The following is a 19,938-nucleotide window of genomic DNA, read 5'->3' on the forward strand; positions in this document are numbered from 1 at the left end:
CGCCGACATATACGCATATAACGCCTGTTATTTGAGGGCAGATTGCCGAAGCTCGGCAGAGCCGTTATATAGCAAGGGATTAAGTAGCAATTCGAAATAAAAAATTAAAAAAATATATAATAATCTCAATTAGCCTCGGTAACTTATCCCTCATTAACTATCCTACAGACCAGATTGATAATTTGAAATAGCTGTTATAAAAGAAGGTAATTAACTAAGATAAATATAATCCACTCGAATAATCTTTGTTTGATAGTCAGATGAACTTTTTTTTATATAATCACGTACTAATCAAAATTATCAAATCACATATATTCACTTTTCATTTTATTTCTATCAATCGATTAATAAAAAAATCAGTCAAATCGATTTTTTTATTTAAAAATCAGTCAAATCGATTTTTTATTTAAAAATCAGTCAATTGATATTTTTTATCAGTCAAATCGATTTGTCTCGGTAACGAAATTTTGAACAAATCAATCAACTGATTTTAAAAATAAATCAATTGAATTACTTTTTTATCAAAATTAATTTTGGATAAAATCGATTGATAGATCAAATTACCTTGGATTGATATGAATATCAATTTGATCGAATATATTAACAGCAGTGATTTTTAATACAAATTAAATTTTTTAAATATATTTATATTCAAAAAATCACTGCTCTCAATATATTAGGTCAAAATGCTATTTGAGGGCATGAATATAATTAGAAGAATTATATGAACACATAGGAGTTGGTTTCATGTCAATCTGAGGTCGTTTGGTCTATCAACCGATTTTGACCGTTTGAATAATTTAATTCTTGTTCAAAAAATTACTGCTCTTACTATATTGAGTCAAATTAATGTTTGAGAGCATGGATATAATCAGAAGAACTAGACGAATATATAGAAATTAAATTCATGTCAATCTGAGATCGTTTGGTCTATCAACCGATTTTGATTATTTAAATAATTTAATTTATGTTCAAAAAATTACTACTCTTGATATATTAGATCAAATTAATGTTTGAGAGCATGGATATAATCAGGAGAATTATAGTTGATTGCATATCAATCTGAGATTGTTTGGTCTATCACTGAATTTTGATTGTTTGAATAATTTAATTCGTGTTTAAAAAATTATTGCTCTTAGTATATTAAGTCAAATTAATATTTGAAGGCATAGATATAATCAGGTGAATGAGACGAATATATAGGAACTAGTTTCATGTCGATCTAAGAATGTTTGGTCCATCAATTGATTTTGTCCAAAATCTACTAATGGACCAAACGATCTCAGATTTTGTCCAAAATCAGCTAATTTTTTGAACACGAATGTATTTGAAAAAAAAAATCGTATTCAAAAAATCATTACTTCTAATATATTAGTTCTCCTAATAATCAGGAGAACTAGTCGAATATATAGGAACTAGTTTCATGTCAATCAAAGATCGTTTAGTCTATAAACTGATTTTTTTCCCAATATTGATTTTGATAAAAAAAAATAAATAAATTAGTAGATTAATTTATTCAAAATTTTAAAATTTTAACACAGAAAAATCAATTCAACTTATAAAATATCAGTCAATTGATTAGCGGTAAAATAGAAAGTGGGTTGATAATTTTAGTACTTTATCTACCGGTTTGATAAAAAGATATAGTAAGATTTATAGTTAACCTGATTGCGAACTGATAGAAAGTTTTCATAGGTCAAATCGATAGGGAATAACTGAATACTTAAATTACGTTAAAAAAAATAGTTAAATTTATTGCGTAAGGTGAGAAATTTAAAGAATAATTTTATATGTTCACTCATATCGTCCAATGATCGAATCCATCAATTTTAATTGAGATACACGGGAAGGCTCAATATTTAGCTTCAACAATTACCTATAGTTAATGGATGAAATTTTACTTTTCTATGAAATATTTTCTTTTCTACGAAATAATAAATTTGCCATATAATAATTTCCTTCATAAAATATTGTACAAAGACTTGCATTTGTATGATTACTGACTATTAAAGTCAAAAAAAAAAACCAAATTAGCTCATAAACAAAACATAATATCAGCATTTTTTTCAGATTTAGCTATATGTTTTAAGGCACGGCTTAGATATCCAATCTTGCACCAGTAACTTGAACTGCACATTGATACTGCATAAAACCACACCAAATCCCAGAATCCGCAAGTGTCAAGTAATTTTCTAAAAAGCTGATATCTTTACTTCGAGCTTAATTAAAACAAGCAGCTCCAATGTTCGCAAGCCTTTTACAGTAAGACGTCATAGATACAACCAGCTAAAAGCAACTGATGATCGAATGTTGTTTGTAATGATAAGTACAATTGACTGCAATAAAATCTGATTTCGAGGGAGGGCGAAGCAGATTTTGTTGACGAAATCATCTACACCCACCCACTTATTGTTGCTTTGTTACATAGCAAGACGTCTATCTGACAAGAAAACCAAGAATTGTGATAATAAAGAAAGGTAATCAATTACTTACGCTAGCACTTTCTTAAAAATAACAGAAAGTCTAGCAGATTTCTGTAACTCAGGAAATTTTCTAGTTTGCTTCAGATCAAAGATAAGATGGTTTGCTACAGGAAATGATCTGCTATTTAGATGATACCAGAAATGCACGGTGCATCCAGCTGCCATCAAGACACTGTAAAAAAAACCTTCTATGTTTGCAGAGTTTGTAAACAGACATCCATCAAGTGGCAACTAGCTTCTGCAAGTTTTAAGATAGTAGTTGACAAAAGTTATCAGTTAAACAAGCAATGAAGTGTCAAAACATGACAGGAACAATACCCTCAATTAGGTGGGGTCATCAAGGATTCCTATCCCAGCGGATGAGTGCTCAGAGGGGAAATACAGTCACTATCACAAGTATCCACGATGGCTAGAGTAGCCTTTCAACGATGCCTCTTGAATGATCTTATCCTTGGTGTGGAACTACTAGAATTTGCTCCCGAAAAAGTAGAGATGGGTGAGACGTGTGGCTGAGAATATGATTGCATGTGAGAACTATGCTTAGCATTTCTGACAATGTGGACATTAGGAGTTCGGACATTGTCTGAAATTAAGGATCTCAGGAAGCCACCAGGTTGAATGAAGCCCCCTTGTCTTTTTCCCTGAATAGATTTATTCTTATTCATGTCAACTTTATCTCTAGGGGATTGCTGTCGATATGGTGGTGCATCAGCAAGTGCACTAGGCAATCCGTCACAAGAAAGAATACAGGCAATAGCATACACTGACGCCCCCAAAGCAGGTGGTAGAACTGCCTGTGGATTCTTTGCCTACAAATAGCATTCTTATGAGCGTAGAAAGGGGAGAAAAAACTTAAGATTGGGACCATTTTAATTACAGCAAAGCAACCAATATAGAACCACTGGTACGCCTAACATGACCTACAGCAAAGCAACCAATATAGAACCACTGGTACGCCTAACATGACCTACATCATAGCATTGTAAAGATTCCTCATTATTGAACCAAAAAAACGTATGCAGAATAAGCTAGTTCTTAACCTATCACTAGGGGGAATTTCACCATTGCTTATCTAAAGAAGCATGCCTGCCCGTGTGGGCTCAATCCTTTTGGGGGAACATTTTATCGCACTAAGATGTTTTTTCCCTTCCTTTCCTGAGATGATAAGATTACAACATTGAGTGTAGTGAAAGCATGACTAATCAGAAGTCAGAACTAATGTGTATGATCATAGTACATCAAACTGGCGTGTAATAGATGACTAGGGCATAGAAATGAGCTTCATCCAGGTCCTGCTATTCCATGCAACTATTAAATTGAATAATTCTGAGATGATTTTATTTTAACTGTGATAGGTTTGACGTAATAGCCAAAACAGACTGCCGAGGACCTAAGAACATCCCAACCAATATCAATCAATGTTTTTAAACATTATTGATCAATTATGGGTAAAAAAACCTTTACTGCTATATAATGCATGCAGATTGATATATGTAACATAATCAAATGATGCAAACACCAAATAACCCAAAATAGTTGGAAACAAGAAATAAACAGTTGGGCATAATGAAAACTTATGATAAATAGCAAAAATATATATATATATATATACCTTGAATAGGATAGCGGAAAATAGACGCTCACGAAGGCAATATATCTGCGCAACATCAAGGGCAGTTGATTCAAGTCTTAACCATCCATCAATAACTACTGAAACATTATTTTCAGGAGAAGACATTATTTCTTCCCCATGACTAGAGGATACAAGTTGCTCCATCTCATCTTCCTCATCACCAGAATCATCAACATCTTCATCACTATCATCAGGGCCACTTGTAGGAGCAACAACCATTTCCACTGCAAGAAACAATAATGGATATGGACCAACAAGAGAACAGTTTCTTATATACATTCCCCCATCCCCACGAGTAATTTCATCATAAAGAACAAGTGGGCACTCAGCTTGCTTTCTTAATGAAAAATCAAAGTTAGAAGAATGGGGATGCAAGCGAGCTTTGGCACCACCAGCAGTCTCCACTATGGCTCTTTTATCATTCTTTCGACGTGGAAGCAATCTCCCGATCATTGGATATGCACCAGCCACAAGTACAGCCCGTAGAATACCAGGATCGTGAGCATTTACACTACAACTTGACACATTTTGTGGAATAAATCCATGTTTTGCAAGTTCGCTTTGAAGCTGCTTCCTCATGCTAAATAGCATATTCATTGTGCTTGATGAGATATAATACCTAGAACAGAATTGTGACTCCAGACCTCTACCTTTTGCCTTCTTCCAACAATCAAATGCTGCAACAACAGCAAGTTGATCACTATAACCACCATACAAGGAAGCCAATTCAAGTTTCGCTAGGGCAGCTTTCTTCCTCTCATCTGGAGCCACTGGAAGAAGGAATGGTTCTCGATAATCAGCTGCACATGCTAGAGTCAATGCAGGGTCCAAGCAATTCATCAAAATTGCAAATAAAAGCATCTTGCTAGTTGAGGGATGGACAGGAAGGGAACCAAGCTTCTCCCCAAGATCAGTCAGTTTTTCATCATTCATTAAGGCACCAATATCTTGAAGAACAATTATTGCATTGCGAATTGTTTCAGAAACAGGAGGATCAAGTGTTTTTTGTAGAAAATCTGCTACTTTACAATTGGGATCAAGCAATTTTACCTGCAGCGTGAGTTTAAAAAAAAAAACTAACTTTTAGCACTAACAACAAAGTGGAAAGCAAAAGAAGTCAATCTTGCCTGCAAACAAAGTTCCTCAATAGGCATCCTTTTTATCTCAGGAACTTGGTACTCCGGCAAAGATACTGCACGGAATTTAGAAAAAAGGTGGTAACAGGTCCCTGGCTGACAACGACCAGCACGACCCTCACGTTGTCTTGCACTAGCTTTTGATACCCAAGAAGAATGAAGTGTAGATACATTGTTATATGGATCATAATTTTTTTCCTTCATTCGACCACTATCTATTACATATACAACATCATCAATTGTAACAGCAGTCTCTGCAATGTTTGTTGACAAAATGATTTTACGAATGCCAATAGGCGGGCATTTAAAAACCTTCTTTTGCTCTGCAGATGGAATCATAGAATGGAGAGAGAGTATCAAAAACTTTGATTCATCTTGAAAGAATGATGAAGCAACCAACTTTTCTCTGGTTTGATTAATGTCATCCCATCCAGGAAGAAAGATTAGAATTGCTCCTTCTGTCGAATCAGTGCAAATCTTCCTTAAGAGTCGCTCTATGAGCAGAGTGTCGATATGTTCTGGATTAATACATGCAAGGTACTCATTTAGCAGCTTCTCCTCCTCTACTGATTTTGAGTTATCTTTCTCCATATGTTTCTTGATAATTTCATATACCTGGATCTGATTCTCACATTCAGCCCAATCTAGAGCGCATCTACCATTGTTGTCAGATAAAGAACAATCAGCACCATAGGATAGAAGCATGCAGACATCACCAACTTTGCCCTTTCCTGCAAATACCATCAAGGGTGATACACCCGTCGAAGAATGTCTGTAGTTGTAGATTCTCTGTGTTTGCTCAGAAGAAATCAATTCTAGCAAGGGATCAAATTCTTCATTAGTTAAAGCCAAAGTTACTGCTTCGTCCAGAGAATTTCTGTATTCTTCAGACAGGGGGCTACTCTCGTCAGAATCAACTGCAGCATGGTTTAGATGATTATCATCCATAGATTTCAAGATAGAAAGCACGTCCTCCAAATAAAAAACCGTGACCTGAAGAATAATGGTGTCAGCTAGTGTTAGCTCAAGTTATGAAAGTGTCATGATTGTTGGTGTTTATTCACTAATTGACTTAAAGTATCCTCACAGGATAAGTGAAACCCGGAACTTGAATAATGGGGCATCCAAAAAAGTAGTTGGAAAATCGCTCAGCATCAATAGTAGCACTCATGAGCACCTGTTAGTTTAAGATACAGATCATGCATCAAAATGAGACCATAGAACATAATGAGCGCCAATGTTGGTTGTTATTGAGCAACTGCAAAACAAGCATGAGATGCAGCACAAAGTGAAAATCAAATATAGACTTACCAATCGTATATGTGGATATGAAGGCAGCAAATCTCTGACGAACAAAACAGACAGCAATAAATCAGAATGGAGTATACCTTCATTCCATAAAAATGTCATGCTTATGATATTGCAAAAAACAAAAGCATATAATTAAAATTCTATCATTCTTGGACTAATCATATATACTAATTCCATACTACATGCCAATTTAGAGCTTCCTAACCCAAACGAGATCCGCAATATGGAGTTGACTTGGATAATTTTGTATATACAGTATGGGAACAGTTTAAAAAAAAGAATAAATCAATCGGGCAACTAAGTGGTGATTTCCAAATACCTGAGTATTGTCAGCATAAAATCAGAAAATCTATCCCTCTCGTGAATTTCATCCTAAAAGACAAAGTAATTGGGAAGCCACAAATTAGAATAAAAAGTAACACAGAAGATCTGGCACATTAAAGCCTCTGGAAAACTATGTTCTAGTCTCAAAAGGAAATTTGATACATATCATTCAATATGATTTTCAAAGTAAAATCACAGATACCATGCTGTAAAAGAATTCCAAAGGTGCAGCTTGCTCTTACTAAAGTATTTTTAAAAAGAAAGTACGAAGACAAGACCTTTAAAGAAGCATGTCAATTAGTCAGTCCTGAAGGAGAAAAGCTTCAAAGATCAAGCATAGTAGTTATGCATTAACAGCACACTTTTCTCCAACAAACTCATAAAAACATATTTCCTCCTTTTAGAAGAAAGAATCTTGAATAGGTTAATCCATTACCTAGAAGCTCAAGTCTCGCCTATGACTAGTGAGGTAGCCAGAAAATTGTTTGAGTGGAGTTATAAGTTTAAGGGTAAAATTTTAAACCTGAAATAAACAACATGATGCCTAAAAAAAGTCATGAGTTCACAAGTAGTTAAGAAAAGAGACAATTTATATCACTTTTCAGCAAAATACAAAAACATATCTTTTCAGAACTATCATTGGAGTGATTTCATATTTTGAAATCATTACAAAAATAACTTTATTGTCTATATCATCAAATATATTTTTTTTATGCCATCAATAATCATTCAACAGCTGCTTGATCAATTGATAATATAGATGGTTCTTCACAATATTCATTGTAAAAAATGAATATTGATGCTCAATGTATTAACAAGGCAAAAATCAATACAAATTTTATAAGCAAGGACTTCTTCAATGAATAGAGATTTTCAAGCATATAGCTTCAAAGCTGCAAATGACCACCACCACTTAAACAAGCCTATAGAAATTCAAGACTTGAAGCTGAAGTGTCATCAAAGCAAAGAAAAGCTTAGAAAACAAGGAACAGAGAGGCGAGTACCACAGAAGATGACAGAGAGGAGAGGGTGGACTAAAGAGGAGGCTAGAAGGGAGGGGTGAACAGAGTAAAGCAAGCCTCAAAAGAGTGATGGGTGAATCATGATTCCAAAAGATGAGGCCACCAAGTGAGCGGACAAAGTGCTGCAAGTACAAAAAACCTAATGATGGGGTTAATTTAGTGGGGTCAAGTAAAATTTAGTTTAAGAAGGTGGACAAAGTGCTGCGAGTATAAAAGATTTAATGATGGGGCAAAAATTTAGTGTGGTCCAGTAAAATTCAGTATAAGAATTATATTTTTATATTTATTTTTGTAAAATAAAGTCCAATGGGTCAATTTATCTACTAGGCCCAATGTGGCTACATTCCTCCGTGTGATTAATATCGTTTCATCAATTCATTTGTCATGTTTGGGCCAAAGTGGCCCACACATAAACAAAGAGTACTAAGGATGAAAATATATAGATTTGTCTCTTTCATTCCAGCTCTTTTGGGATAAGTGGATTAGTGAATCAACTTTATCAAATACAAATCCACTTCCTAACCTTCTTATATTGCAATATCAGGTGGTAACATGGGGTGAAAATAAAATACAAAAATGTAATCTTTTTCTCTTCAAAAATAATGTCGTGTAGTGCCACAATCATTAAAACGCTCCTACAAATTTATATAGTAAATAACCTGTCTTACTCTTATGATTCATAAGCTTGCCAAACTTGATGAAACAAGTTCAAGTGCATAAAAAAAATGATATGACAATCAATTCAAACATTATCATACTAGAAACAACAGCTTTACCACAATAACATGAGTTATTCCTTGGAAACAGTCTTCCAGTAAACTGTTCCCACTGTCAGTGCTTGACATACTCGAACCTCTGCTAATCAACAATCTCAAAAGTACTCCATTTGTGCAGAACATTATTGACGATTGTTTCCCACCCTTCGACTCCAAGCGAATCTAAGTAAAAAACAACTAAACTTCAGATTGTTTGAAATACACACACACAAACAGTTTATCTAGGAAAAAAAAAATGGAATTTCAATAAGAGAAAGCTCTAAAGCAGCATAATTGAAAATGTAGAGATGTCTTCAAAGTAGTAATTGAGGTGGAAGGATTAATAGAAGCCAGAGGTCAGTAAGTCAGTAATAGTTAGTTTGGGTTGCATTTCTTCCAAATTGAACTTCCTCATCCCTATTCACAAAACATAAATGGTAGAATAAAGGAACCAATAGAAATTAGCATTAAAAATATAATATACTAGGATTTAAATTAATATATGCACATAATAATGTACATATACTAGATAAATGAGTAGTACATGCACATATACTAGGTATACTACTATACTATATGTGCATATACTAGATATACTCAGTTACTAACATGAATCTTCAACTTCTGAAATTTTCTTTAGAAAAATCAAAACACCAATTTTGGATAAGAAGAGATAAGTTGATAAAAAAAATGCTAACCCTGTATCCAACAGTCTCTCCAACAGTTTCCCCTCTTTCATAAGAGATCCTTTCAGCAACTGTACATCCCACCAACTAAACAATTAGAACATGATTTAAACACAGAAGTATAAAAAAATGCTGTAGAGTAATGAGACCTGAAATAGCTGATATCCGTCTTGGCTGTGTGCATACGATCTTGCAAGTCTCACCTTTATCCCACATATATTCCAACAGATACTGAGGAACCTGATTTGAATCAAGGGCAGTTTAGTGCAACTACACAAATTAGAAAAAAATGGAGAACAGACATAATTGACTTTCAGTAGTAAATAACTGAAATCAAGATTACTTGAAACAGAAACAATAGGTCAATCATGGAAGCCCAAGGCAGTAGGTTATGTTAACTACTATGGTTACACTTCAAGGTATAGCATAATGCTTGACATAATCTACCATCAAACTAAGGGTGGTCTTGGCATACAGAAGCATTAATCATTCATTATCAATAACAAGGAACAATGCAACAGCACAAGAAAACAAGAGTTTCCATTTTGCAAGCTGTGTTTTTTCAGTCACTCCATCAAAAACTAAGATCTGAAACAAAAGTGAGATTAGAAATTGAAGTTGGGGATATAGCTTTAACTCAAAGAACAACATTTTTGGAACGAACCACCTAGTTAAGCATTCTATAAAAATATAGGATGTCTTAGCAGAATGGTTTTAAATAAGACATTTCCTAAAGTTACAAGAAACTTGTGGGTCAGGATGCAAACTTTCTGAACCAACAGATTCAGAACAGATGAACATAGCTGAGATGCCAAAGCCCACATGAATAAAAGATCCAGTAGCATGTTTCTATTAAAACTTCATGAATATCTGAAAGAAATCTGACTCAAGACAATAAACTGAATGGTTAATAATGAACCAAGTATCAAGATTCCGAGTTCAAAGACATAAATTGAATTGGGAAAATCAGTCAAAACCAAGAATTGATCAAAATAAATTGGTTCTCTGTGTACAGTTAAATCTTTTTACTTTGTCCTTATCTGTTGAACCAATTAGACTGGCAAGTTCAGCAACCCAATGTCAGGCTTTGTTCCATAATCAATCATCAACAAGAATGTTCATACCAATTACTTGGAATCAGCTAGATGGATCTTACCTAACCATCATTATTCAAGGTTACATCACAAGTAATATTCCAAATCAACTATCATTGTATTCGTTTTAACAATAGATTAAACTCTTACAACTTTCACTCTAATAGATTAAACTCATCAAACTCTAATAGATGTTGATCACCAAAATCATCTTAACATATTTGTCTTTCATTTTATGATCTATAAGGCTACACCTAATTCTTTTGGATAATAACATCTTTATTTAATCTAACCTCATACGTTCATTTTAGGAATTCTCTATGTTATTATTATTTTTCATGTTTACTTCCCAATGGAGAAAAGGCTTTATTGCTTCAGTCAGTTGCTGGGTGCAGAACCTCATCATCAATTACAGAAATAGGGTTACATTTGGTTGCAGGATGCCATGGTTTTGATGGAGAGAAAGAAGACAGTCCAAGTTTAGACCCATTATTACAAGAAAGTTGTGGCTATGTTCTACGTGTTTGATGGGTACAGAACAAGTAAGACTGTAAGAGGTAGGTCACTCTAAGGTAAATATAAAAAGAGATTATGCAATATCAAAACTTGAATAAGATAAACAAGCATTGACAGCAATTATTAATCGCGCGCACGTGTGTGTACACATATTAGGAGATGCATAAAACGCATAAATAAAGTTGGTAATGTCTCTAACATCGTTACCTCATTATGAAATTAGGATTAGAAAAGCATCAAAGAATTATAAAAAATAAAATTAGCATATATAAACATTATATTAAGACTAACTAAAGATAACGAATGCTAAAATTGCATAAAATGTAGGGGGAAATATGAATATAACATAGTAGTTATTGTCAGTAATGTATCAGAAATATAATTTGTGCTGGCAGATTAACAAACTAGTAATAATATGGCATTATTGATTAGAAATAAATATTGCATTACTGCTACAACTGGATACAATTTTTTCAATTATTTATAAACTTTTTTTTTACACAAGTTGCTATCCATAATTTGATAAAATCTATTAATTCCATGTTAAGACAATGACAACATCTCTTTCTAATTAGGTATCAATAATCTGATAGCAATTTATTTTAAAACGTCAGCGTTTACACATTAATTTAATAGTATAAATACTTGACAATGTATACAATATTTCAAATGATATTATAGTACCATAGTTGCCAATCATATGCAATAAGTTCGTCTAAATAATTATTATCTTACATAACACTTTCTGATTTTAAATTATTGTGTTTAAATTCCAATCCACCAATTTGTTGATCTGATATTGCCTATATTTGGCTCGGGCAATCACGATATCCATACTGATTTTGCAAACTACAAAACTTTAACCTATAAAGTATCAAGAATCTATTTGATCATATTGATGATATCTTTTCCAGTGACTCCTCGCTGAGTAATAGTTTCAATATATCTAAAATTATTATTTACTAAAGTTTCAAGTGAATAAACAAGTCTATTCTGTAAAAATGCATGATAGTTTAATTAGAATAGTAAGTACATGTTTCAAATTTAAAACAAAATATCAAATGGTAAATGTATAAATATTTATATATGGAACAAATGATTATCTTTGTCCTTGAGATGCTAAAAATATCAAAACAGAAATAAATTTGGAGAAGATGTGAGCAGCATAAAAATTAAGTTAAAAACCACAATATGAAAAATAATTAAGGGGCGTGTGCAAGAGGCATATAAGCATAGAAAGGAACCTGAGTGGTTTTTCCACAACCAGTTTCACCGGATATAAGTACAACCTGAATTAAAAATCATATTAGCTGATCAAATTCATCAGGATGATATACAAATAGGCAACATATCCACAAAAGGAAGACAGATGAAAGTGATCATCTGTTCATAACAATCTAGAATAGCCATTTAGCCAACTTGTCCATTATTGGGGTTCCTTTAATTTTAAGTGTTAATTAATTCAGCATGGCAACTTCATAATTGAATAGTTCAGTGTCAACTATCCACTCTATATGGTGGTACTATGGGCACAATGAAGTATAAAAGTTCCAATTTCTTTTAACAGTAAAAATAGACCTAAGCTGTTTTTTTTCCTTCATACAAATTAATTTTCTAATATAATAAAAGATTTCATATGTTTACTGTGGCATATAAGTAAAATCAAGAAATTTTAGGACACCTGTTCAACATTACTAGCAACTGGAATAAACAATAGGCAATGTTTTGCTATCTAAGAAGCATTATATTTGCTTAAATCTGCAAAGCGTTTTTTCTATACCCAACTAATAGCAGTTTTGAAGAATAATTTCACAAAGCAGCAGCAGCATCAAGCCTTGTTTGTCCAACTATTTGTTGGTCGGCTATATGAATTTTATCTGTTCATTGAGCTCTACACAAAGCTATTCCACTATCGATATTAAAATCAATAAATCTTTCATTATGGTAACTAATATTTTCTTTGGTGCAACTTACACCCATAATAATTTCACTGGGATGCTATCCGAAAAAGGTAAATCTGCAAGGTTTCAGTTTTCACCTTGGAACATGCAAGATACATGGTAGTTCAATTAATCAAATATTAAGGAAAGAAATTCCAGTAGGGCATTGTTACCTGGTTATTTTCCAGTGTGGAAGTAATCAGATGTTTGAACGATGCAATTGGAAGTTTAGCTCTATCTTCCACAACCTGTAGAAATATCCACCATAACTTAAAATCATGACAAATCAAGTTAAAATAAACAAAATGTTAATAGCATCTCTTGGAGGCAAGACGTTATAACCTAATACTAGGAGTACAGATTTAGTTTAAGTTCAAATGTTCTTAAATTAAATTTTCATAAATCATTTTCGTTCAAATGTTCTTAAATTAAATTTTCATAAATCATTTTCTTGCTTATTTAAGAATAAATTATAAGTTATTTCAAAGCATTGAAGTAATTAATATTTGATTTGAATAATTTCGAGCTAATTATTTATGAAGTTTTACATTGTGTATGAAAATAATAGATCAAATCATATGGATTACTAGTTAATATAGTGAAATTTTTTAATCAAGAGTAATTGTGATAGACCTGAAGAATTTTACTTGAGCAATAGTTTCCTGATTATTTTATTATTTTCTAAATTTAAATAACAATGTTTTGTTGTTATTAATATATGATTAGGTCATTATTAAGTCAATATAATTATAATAATTTCGAAATTATGTAAAACTGGTCATTAAAGTAGGTTGACCAACCTCAAAAACTTGAGCTGTTAAAGAGACTAATTTATATATTTATAATGTTAAGGTTGCGTACAATGGATCCTTCCCCGGGATCCCGCATAGCGAGAGTTTCGTGCACCGGGCTGCCTTTTATATTGTTAACAGGAGTTCTTCACATGTGGGTGGCACTCCATCTTCATGTGTAGTGGGTACTTGACTTGATTGGCTCTACCTCCCAACACATGAATTGATAAATATGAATATTTATATATTTTCCACATAGGTGAAATTCGAACTTAAAAGCTTCTACTTTGATAAGATATAAGAGTTGATTGGTTAATCACTTGTCCAAAAGTTCAAGTTGTTAGGAAAGAGATCACAATATATATATATATATATATATATATATATATATATAGTGTTAGCAAAGGTATTTTTAAAATTTATAATGAAGTATAAGTGATTATATTTTGTCTACTTTACATTAATTAAGATATTTCAAATTTATTTAAATTGTGATTTGGGTGAAATGTTGATTTGGTCATACATTTAAAAGATTCTTATCCCATAAAAGCCTATAATGAGCTCTCTTTAATAAGCCATTCATCTTCAATTAATATTTCATGGAACCCTGGAAGAATTTGTAGTAGGAGAACATATCATCATCTAGGGAGGGAGGTTAGCCCCTGACTTCTAATGTGATATTGTAGTACTCCTCTTTGATTGCATGTTTCTATTGATTTATTCCCAAGGTAGCTAACATGTATTGCACTCACATACTAACTCCTTTTTGACCTTTTGAATCCATTAATCTTACATAATGGATCCTTACTCGTTAGCACTTGATGTATTTTTGGACTAGGAGGGTGTTTGGCTAAACTTATTAAAAATAGCTTATAAGTTCGTACATCTTATAAGTTGTTTTAGGAGCTTATAAGTTGTTAGATCTTATTTTAAAAATAAGTTGTTAAAGTGTTTGGGTGAACTTATTACAATCAACTTAAATGTATTGATGTATTTGGTATTATAAGATCTTTTTATTAATAAAATTACCAAAAAGGGTGTAATACTATTAATAGAGGATTTTAAGATTTTTATTAATAGAGGGTTTTGGACGAATTTTTACACTGGGGGAAAGAAAATTGGAAAGAGACATTGACCGAGAAGATGACACAGCGTTGGAAGAAAAATCGGCGGAGATAAAAAGATATTAGGCTTATAAAAATTTATGGAGGATAAGATGAGGATTTATGAAATTATATAAGGATATTTTAGAGAAAAAAATATTAAAATAAGATCTTTTTAAAAAAAGTAGGGTTTTCCATACTTTTTTAAAAACAGCTTATAAGCTCCAAAACAGCTTATTTTGACAGCTTATAAGCTGTTTGAAAAAAAATTTACCAAACAAATTTGAAGAGCTTATAAGCTCCAAAACAGCTTATAAGCTGTTTTAGAGAGCTTATAAGCACAGCCAAACACCCTCTAGGACTCGATCTAAACATAAGGGCTACGGAAGTTTAATTAGCATTTATAGTAATCTCCCAACAATCATATTAATCTTACAAAAAGCTTTAAACATCTGAGCACGAGCTAAATTAGATTTAGATGAAACTTAAAGATATCTGTCATATATTTCTATAATTAGCTAACAATCATTAGCAAGATTAATATTTAATCCATGAACTAATTATAAGGAGATAATTAAATTATTCAATTTCACAAAACCTACTTATAATCCCTATAACTGTGTTGTACTACTAATATATTGCCTAGTATCTTAGTAATAAACAATTTTGACTGACTACATAGTTATTTAATTAACAGATTTTTCTATTATGTTAGTTAACATTATCTTGTTGAATAGATTGTCTAATATGCTAGTTAATAATGTGATCTGGCATGCCAATCAATAATTTTATCTAATTAAAGCACCTGTACAAGCTAAGTGTTGGGGTTGCAAGGTTGCAAACATAGTCCCACATTGAAAACACATGAGAAAGATCATGGCTTTATAAGAAAAAGATATTTCCATTGGTATGAAACCTTTTGGGTATAACCCAAGAGTAAAACCATGAGAGTTTAAGCCCAAAGTGGACAATATCATACTATTGTGGGGACATCTAAATTCTTTTGATCCTAACAATTAGTATCAAAGCAAGGTCGCTCTTCACCGAACTAACCGTCGAAAGAAGCATGAGCCAGAGTCATGATCCAAGATCGAACCACGTGGATAAAATCTTGAACAAAGTACGGGAGGCCTGAACCTCCCCAAGCAAGTCAGTGACATGATGCTTGAGGGGAGGCATGATGCTTGAGGGGAGGCACTGAGTAAGTCAAGAGTGACCCGATGCTCGAGGGGAGGCCCTGAGCATGTCAAGAATGACCCGATGCTTGAGGGGAGACCCTGTGGTCCTTTGTTTAAGGAGGGGATTGTTGGGGTTGCAAGGTTGCAAATATAATCACATTAAAAACACATGGAAAAGATTATGGGTTTATAAGAAAAAGATATCCCCATTAGTATAAGGCCTTTTGAATAGAGCCCAAGAGCAAAACCATGAGGGCTTAGGCTCAAAGTGGACAATATCATACCATTGTGGAGATATCTAAATTCTTTTAATCCTAACATTAAGACCCAAATTCAAAAACATTCTAATGTAAAAGTCTAATTAACTAATAAGATCAAACATTTTGGCAATAATAACCTTTGTAAGATGTGTCGAATTACTTATTTTAGAGGCTAACTCGTCCATCTTCTGTTGAATGTCAGATTTTCCCATTGATGGCCTACAAAAGCTAGTATCTGGTTTCCACTGTCTTTTAGCAGCATTTGCTTTAGAGTTGGGTGCTGCATCTTCACTCAGGTCTGTATCATCAGGCGGATAACGCATGAAAAGATCTTGTATAATATTTTTTGTCTCTTCTGACAATTGCAATCCAGCATTAACTTCTTCCTTCTTAAGGGATCGGTTTTTCCTTTTGCTTTTGTATACAGAAAGTTGCCTTCTTTCTCCATACCTAAATCAGGTTTAAGGTATTAAACAAAGGCACAAAAAAAACTCTTGCATCAGTACTTAAGAAGCATAGAGTCAAAGAAAAAATGGACCTATTATTCATTACAAATGTCAAATATAAAATCAAAGGGAATATTACAATTTTGGTATTAATGGTGTAGAATGGATCCAGTTCAAGTTAAATGATGTAGTACAATGTTAGACCATTTTTTAGTTTTTTTTTTTACCATTTCCTGTCTAATTGTTATTTTATTTTCCGTCTAAGTTTATATGAACTTCTAGTTAGATTTACTTCTTAAAGTTGAACTTGTCCCATTTGTTTAGACTTCTTAAAGTTTGAACCTAATCTTTTTCTTGTCTCATTAAGCTGGAAGTTTTATCATTTGATGAAGTTTTCTCATTTGATGCCGTGATAATTATTAAGAGAGTTTAAAGTCACTAATTACAATTTATGAGCCAATATGCATACAATATAATAATCAAGTAGCTACTTGGGAATGATCATATCTAAGCTACACCTGAACACTTTTCATTTGTATTTCTCTTTTGCCACTAATCTGATTGATTGTTTCCATTTAATCCATAAAGAATGCCCTCACAGGTTGGCTCCAAAAAATAAATGTAGTCATATGACTGCAACACATTCTAGTAAAGGGTCTACCGTAAGAGTTCAAGCGACAGTGGAATGGCATTTACATCCAGGAACTTCAAAAATCTTGTCTGATAATCAGGAAATAAAGAGTAAATGCAAGCATAAGAAAGAATAATTATGCATGTTTAACTCACCCAGAACTTCTCGATACCATGCCCATTTTTCTGCACATCATATGAATTAATGCACGCTCTTGTTTTGACAAACCTGGTTCAAATGTGTAAACTGCAAAACAAAGTAGAAAATCCATTGATTACATGTAGAGACAATTTATAATATTCAGATGTACACCCCAAAATAATAACACAGGCAATAATCAAATATATAAAAAAAATCAAGGTTTCAAAATCCTATGCAGGCAATTTATGGTGGACCACTTCATTTTACCTAGGTCTTCAAGTTCTAGATGCTTATATGGCTTTCATCCCAGAGAAGGGCTCCAGATCAATCTAAAACCTACAAGCATATGAGAAATTCAATGTCTTTCTCAGCTATTCCTGATGAGTCGGATGAATCTACAATTAATCTCCTAAAATAGTGAGCATGGTCTCCGTTCTATCGTTCCTAATACAAATTCCAGAAAGCCTACTTCTCAAAACCAAGTAAAAAGAGGTTCTTTATTATTAGCTTATATTTGCACACTATGCAGATTTAAACGTTACGTAATTAAGATTGTTAGTCCGCCCAATGCTCGTGAAGTTGTTTGTTTTCAGGCAAGAAACCTAAGCATTTCACCCCGGGAAATCAGGGAGAGGAGCAAGTGCAATCCACAATTTCAAGAAGATAATTCAAGAACGAGGAGGGCGAAGCCAAGCACTAATATCTAAAAGTCTCGAGGAAGGAAAATGCCAAGAGACAGAAAACAACGTGAACGAAACTGCATTTTTATGCAGGGAACTGATAGGCACCTTCATCTTGGGATGCCTGGAACTCCTCAAGAATTCTCGCAATTCGAACGCGAGAGGCCTCGGAGACCGGTCCCTGCTGCTGCTGTTGCCCTCCTCCTTTTCCGTTCTTCCTCCCCATCGTCTTCCCTTCTAGTTCCTCCCTCCCCTCGGCGAAACAAACGCCACAGGACGAATCTGGCGTTCGGCCGCCCCCGGTGGCCCTCCGCCGTGTTCTTCCTGGAGCTCTCGAGAAGGCAAACTTTTGGGTGGTCTCCCGCCTGTCGCCTCCGTATCCTTTGTAGGTAAGCCAAGAAACCTAACCAGATGCAAAACACCGAGTGAGCGCCAAATACACGCTTCTACTGCTACTTAATCAGTATAAAGCCCACGATTATAATTTAATTCATAGATTAATTGGGCCGTAATCAATCTGTTAGCCCATTTTCTTAAAGTGGCCGATATCATTTTGTCCATTGTCCAATATGAATTCTATTATGCTTATGCGTATGCAAATGTGAAATTCATCCAATTCTCCGAGAAATATTTCATCGAACTACATATCAATTATTCTATCTACAAATTTTATTCTAAATTTTAGATAAATAGCAGGCGTCTCAACTGTTTCAGAGGCTATATATATAATTTTTTAAAGTAAAATTATTAATAAAATTTTATATTCAAGTTTTTTTATAATAATTTTTAAAATTAATAAAATATAAATTATGTAATCTTTAAACATTGTTAAAAATTTTATTAATTTTAATTAAAATTTATTTTTTTTAAATAAAATTTAATATATCAAGTGTATTTCATTCCAAATTTATTCTTTTTAAAAAAAATATTTAATTCTAAAAATACATCTAAATCATTAATATCAAATAATATTTTATATTTTAAAAGCGTTCTAACTAAACAAATTTATATCTAAAAATACGAGATCGTCTTTTTTTAAATTTATATAGTAAAAAAATAACTTGATGTTTAAAAAAGTAGCAGTGTTTTGCCTTATAATTTTTGAATTTTTGTTAGAAAAAAAAAGAAAAGAAAAAAGAATATTTTTTTATAGTATCACTAATAAGGATACAAGAGTCCGTGGGATCCCGGATCTTTTTGGAACAGTTAGGTAAAGACTTTATCTTTTACCCCCAACTATAAGGAGCAGAAGAACACAAGAGGAAAAATAATAATAATAAAAACATAAAAAAAAAAAAAAAAAAAATGGCATAAGATCACCAACTAGAAAAAGTTAACTTTTAAAAAAAACTAACATATATAATTTAAAAAAATCAACAAATAAAATTGAAATAATCTAAAATTAAAAATAAATATTTTTAAAATTGATCTAAAATCGAAGTGAATGATTTTTTTTGAAGAAAATGTAAATATATAAAAAAAATTAGGGCCCCAATTTAAATTAACTGATCAAAATGAATAATATTAAAATATTAATATTTAAATTCAAGTTGTAAAATACATGAGATATTTAAATTTGATTTGAAATTTAAAAATATAAATAATTTTAACTCAAACTCGTTTGAAATTAAATTCGGCTTGAAATTGTTTAAATTTAATTGGAATAAAATCGAACAGTAGTTGAGAATAATATTTAAATTCAGTTTAAAAAATTATCAAATATATTTAAATTCATGTTAAATTTAATAATTTTAAATATAAATTAAATATTTTTTAAATCAACTAAAAAAATGAGGAAGCTACGCTCA

The 19,938-nt window shown here is 32.5% G+C and overlaps 1 protein-coding gene across 2 annotated transcripts; it reads right to left on the bottom strand.

Moving 5' to 3' along the window:
* Positions 1 to 2,139: 2,139 nt before the first annotated feature.
* On the bottom strand, positions 2,140 to 18,563 carry LOC121979879 (DExH-box ATP-dependent RNA helicase DExH6-like). Of its 2 annotated transcripts, none has more exons than XM_042531869.1 (16): positions 18,239 to 18,563; positions 17,465 to 17,555; positions 16,370 to 16,682; positions 13,074 to 13,148; positions 12,205 to 12,249; positions 9,500 to 9,590; positions 9,363 to 9,421; positions 8,686 to 8,847; positions 6,883 to 6,935; positions 6,564 to 6,597; positions 6,340 to 6,429; positions 5,244 to 6,245; positions 4,096 to 5,166; positions 2,802 to 3,292; positions 2,620 to 2,721; positions 2,140 to 2,436 (listed from the first exon to the last, which is right to left on the bottom strand). In XM_042531869.1, exons 1-14 carry the CDS (start codon positions 18,354 to 18,356, stop codon positions 2,906 to 2,908), a joined length of 3,591 nt encoding a protein of 1,196 aa, XP_042387803.1. In that variant the 5' UTR covers positions 18,357 to 18,563; the 3' UTR covers positions 2,140 to 2,436; positions 2,620 to 2,721; positions 2,802 to 2,905. The 2 variants fall into 2 exon arrangements, with proteins under 2 accessions (XP_042387803.1, XP_042387797.1); XM_042531863.1 differs by having other exon boundaries at positions 2,141 to 2,440.
* Between the last annotated feature and the right edge of the window lie 1,375 nt (positions 18,564 to 19,938).

The sequence above is a fragment of the Zingiber officinale genome, chromosome 1B (genome assembly GCF_018446385.1).
Source record: "Zingiber officinale cultivar Zhangliang chromosome 1B, Zo_v1.1, whole genome shotgun sequence".
In the NCBI taxonomy this organism is placed as follows: domain Eukaryota; kingdom Viridiplantae; phylum Streptophyta; class Magnoliopsida; order Zingiberales; family Zingiberaceae; genus Zingiber; species Zingiber officinale.

Bases quoted from the DNA above. Each gene is read 5' to 3' on its own strand.
- LOC121979879 (XM_042531869.1), bottom strand. From the start codon at position 18,356: ATGGGGAGGAAGAACGGAAAAGGAGGAGGGCAACAGCAGCAGCAGGGA. The intron at 12,250-13,073 runs GTAACAATGCCC...TTTTTAATTCAG, and splicing joins CCACACTGGAAAATAACCAG to GTTGTACTTATATCCGGTGA. The intron at 5,167-5,243 runs GCAAGATTGACT...CTCACGCTGCAG, and splicing joins TTGAGGAACTTTGTTTGCAG to GTAAAATTGCTTGATCCCAA.